The sequence below is a fragment of the Elgaria multicarinata genome, chromosome 5 (genome assembly GCF_023053635.1).
Source record: "Elgaria multicarinata webbii isolate HBS135686 ecotype San Diego chromosome 5, rElgMul1.1.pri, whole genome shotgun sequence".
Taxonomy (NCBI): Eukaryota; Metazoa; Chordata; class Lepidosauria; order Squamata; family Anguidae; genus Elgaria; species Elgaria multicarinata.
Genome location: NC_086175.1, coordinates 75,835,679 through 75,839,832, shown reverse-complemented (window position 1 = coordinate 75,839,832; position 4,154 = coordinate 75,835,679). Strand labels below are relative to the sequence as shown.

The 4,154-nt window shown below is 40.6% G+C and overlaps 1 protein-coding gene across 1 annotated transcript; it reads right to left on the bottom strand.

Moving 5' to 3' along the window:
• Positions 1-3,050: 3,050 nt before the first annotated feature.
• LOC134399360 (claudin-8-like) lies at positions 3,051-3,879 on the bottom strand. The gene has a single exon (XM_063127384.1). The coding sequence runs from the start codon at positions 3,708-3,710 to the stop codon at positions 3,051-3,053; it is 660 nt and encodes a 219-aa protein (XP_062983454.1). The 5' UTR covers positions 3,711-3,879.
• Positions 3,880-4,154: the final 275 nt, after the last annotated feature.

Below are 4,154 nucleotides of genomic sequence, written 5' to 3'. Positions count from 1 at the left end.
TGAACCTTGCTTGGCTGAGGAGCAGGGTCCCAAACATTAGTTCCCATTTTGAAAATGTCAACCAACCAACCACCAAGATATTCCCAAACAATTTGCCTGACAGAAGATATATATCCAGTGTGGTGTAGTGGCTAAGGTGTTGGACTGGGAGTTGGGAGATCTGGGTTCTAGTCCCCACACAGCTATGAAAGCCCACTGGGTGACTTTGGGCCAGTCTCAGGCCATGGCTAGACCAGGCCTATATCCCGGGATCATCCCTGCGCATCCAAATGACACACAGGGGATCCCGGGAGCAGGCAGGGATGACCCCTCTATTTTCTTGGGATAATCCTTAGGTCTAGCTAAGGCCACAGACTCTCAGCCTAACCCACCTCACAGGGTTGTTGTTGTGAGGATAAAATGGAGAGGAGGAGGAGGATTATGTATACCGCCTTAGCTTCCTTGGAGGAAAAAAGGGGGGATATAAATATAATATATGTATATATACCACTTTAACATTTGCACTGATGTTAATGGCTTATAACGTGCTGAGAATGGTTCATTACATCCGTTGTCCGTGATGCTGATTTTTCCCAGTAGTTGGCATATCCCATCTGAAGTATACATTTGCCGCAATTGCAAGAAAAAAGTTCAGGCTATGGATGCACCGAGTGATTTATTCAGAGACAATTCAATACTGTGAAGAAATGTCCTAATAACTGGTAACTGATGTTATTGAAACAAGAAAATGTGCATAAATGTGTTAGAAAGATGAATAAAGCATGACAAGTGTAGATAGTAAATGTTTGCTATTGATTTAGCCTCCCAAGAAGAGTTCTAGAGCTAGCCTTCTTCAAATGTAAATGTACATTTATGCACTATGTCTACCATTTTCAGCACTATTGATATTGATTGGTTCAAAATTACTGGAAGTCACTGAAATTACTTAATTTTTTGTAATGTTGTATTGCTGGATTTTGAAATGCTGGTCCCTGATTCAACATCCTCAACAATCGTTAAAACAGCAAGCACCAGAAAGAAAAATCTTTTGAGTGCAGCAGTGTCATCAGTGGATGAAGGAATACGCATTCTTGAACTTGCAAACACTTACAGACGCCAGGTTTTAGTTCAGTTTAGCTAACTTTATCCTTTGAATAAAATGTAATAAATATTTCAGCCAGGTCCACATTTTCTACAAACTATTCATATGTATTTATGTACGTGTGCGCAAACATTTGTAGTGAGAACTATTTTCTATCCTGTACATACGTGAACTTTTAAAATGCCACATTCTTCTCTCAAAGCTCAGGCCTTCTGACATAGAATTCTCATCCATTGACCAACCTGAGGTCTACCTAAACTTTACAAGGAAGTACTTCACCCAGTCCATAGCTCTTGAATTCACTACCACAAAATGTGTTGTTGGCCACCAATTTGAATGGCTTTAAAAGGGGGTTGGCTGAATTCCTGGAGGAGAATGCCTACTAGTCCTGATGGCTAAGTGCAACCTCCAGTATCAGTGGCTGTAACCTTGAATACTCTATTGTTGGGGGTGCTATTGCACCATGTCCTGCTTGTGGGTCTCTGGTTGACAGCTGTTTGGCCACTGTGTGAGCAGAGTGCTGGAATAGATGGACCCTTGGTCTGATCCAGGATGGCTCTTCTAAAGTTCTTACAAGCCAGCAGACCATGTTATTTGCCTAAACATAGCCAGGTCCATTTATGTGCACGTGCATTATTATTTTTTTGCAATAATTTGAAACTACAGAGAAGCTTAATTCAGATAATTTTAAGTTTTCTGTATTCAGATGAACTAAACATTAATCTGGAGAGAAAGCAGACCTTATCATACCACTATGGTTTGTTACATATATTGCATTTTTTTCAATATACAGCATTCTTTAACATTTGTATTTCATTTATTCTCACAACAACCCTGCAGGATAGGTTACACTGAAATATAGCCGAGACAATATAGGCATTGTGCAAATGCTCAATGCCACAAAGAGGATCTTTTGGCAAAAAATGGGTCTCTTAAACCCAAATCCAATAATGTCCACTTCCAACTTCTGTAGTTTTGGAGGCCATACTATTCAACAGATCTGGAGCCAAAAATGTAGTTCGCCACACAAACTCACCTACTCACAGAATAGTTAGGCTTTATAATAACTTTGATGCCATTTAGCAAAAAGTGCTTCACAATTATGGAGTATAACCAAGCATTACATGCTAAATCCAAAGGCTAAGGTATAGATTCTTTCAGTTTCTTAACATTTGAACTTTCTAATGTTTTCCTTACAGGTGAAACTGGGCAAGCTTTATCATAAAAATAAAAATTAACCCAAGTACTGACTAAAATTTCTGCATGGGCTTCTCCGGGCCAAGGGCTGCATTGCTCATGCCTGCACACTGTTCCCTTTCTTCTCTTCCTGCTTCATCTATGGTTTTCCTGAACATCTTGCATCCCACCAAGCTGGAACCAGCAAAGTATTACGACCCACCAAGATCTTGATAAAATTCTTTCTCCACTTCCACTTCTCCTTGTCTGAATGTTTGCTGGATGGAGTAAGAAAACAGAAGAGCAAGAAGCTATTGAAGAGAAGACAGACAGTTGCAGTAATATAACATGTTTTGCCTATATGGTCCCATAAGAGTTCTACAAAAGAAAAGGAGACCCAAAATGTTTAGAATACATCTGAAAGCACCTTTAATGACCAAGTGGGCCTATACAAATGAAAGCAGAAAATCTTTAAAGACTTTGAAAACTAGGCATAATAATAATAATAATAATAATAATAATAATAATATAAGTTGCTTGCATTCTACATCAAAATGCTAAAGAACCATATTCATGCTGATCTAGAGAATTTCAAGAACAACACACACCTGTGTCTGTATTGCTACCCATAGATACACAATGCCTAATGCATTGCATCCTATAGGAGAACTCTCTATATATGCTGTTAAATTCCGCATGCAGATTTTCAGAAACAGATTGTGAATTCCAGTGCTGTGGCCTTGCCAGGAATATATATGACAAATACAACAAGCTTGACATGCACGACTGATAGTCAGATATAAGAATGCACAGTTAGCGGTTCCATTCGGATAAGTTCAGGTTTGCGGGCTGTCAATGAATTCCTATCGCTTCTGGGCTCTGCCTCTGCTGCACAGTGGCAGGATTGGCAAAATAGGGCTCCTGCACAGATTAGAAATGCTGAGGTGACCCAGCCTAAATAGAGGGCAGCTCCCAGCTCACGTTTCTGGGAAGCCTGGATTACAGGACTGTGGAACTCCTTGATGATATTGTCGGCAACCAAGGAAACAGGAATCAGCACCATAAGCCCAGTCAGAAGAAAAAATACTCCAGCAGACAACAAAAACTTGCTCTTCTTTTGCTCGTCAATGCCAGGACATCGGGTGCACTTCATGCCAACAATGGATAACAGAAGGGCAAGAACTGAGAAGGCACAAGCTGTGCACATTAGCCCTCTGGATACGTCTAAGTTTGTTGGAAGGGCCAACACGGACTCATAGACTTTGCACTGATGCTTGTTGATGTGATTGACGCACACCATCCATAGGCCCTCCCAGATAGTCTCAAAGACTATAATGCTGCTTCCCGTAAAGGCAGATACTTTCCACTGAGGCATCAGGGTGGCGGTAAATGTTCCAGCCAAGCCAATGCTCCCAAGCACCAGGGCCGCAGTTTGCAATGCACGACATTCCATATTGGCTTCTCAGGAAACTGCATCCAACCAACAGTAAAAATGCTCAGGAATACGCCTCCAAAGTTCTTGATTCCCCCATAAAGGATAAGCTCCTCATAGCTTCTTCAGGTTGCAGATGAATTTAAGGTAGTCTCCGTCTATATCACTGAAGAACAAGCAGGAAGAAATCTACCCCTGCCTAGTTTGAAAGAGCTTCTATATATTTCTTCTAGAGTTCTATAAGGAGTCAAGGCTTAAGACCTTTGTAGCCAATCACATGCTAGCTAAGGGTGAGTCAAGGCATATGCCACCTGATATTGTTGCTTTTTTCATTTTAGTGTTGCTACAACACTATAATTAAATGATTAGGCGCTAATTTAAGATGCCCAATTATAGTGTTAATCATTATTCTAGAGCAGTAATTATTGCATCACTGCCAAAACACAAAGGGTTAAATAAGCTGGA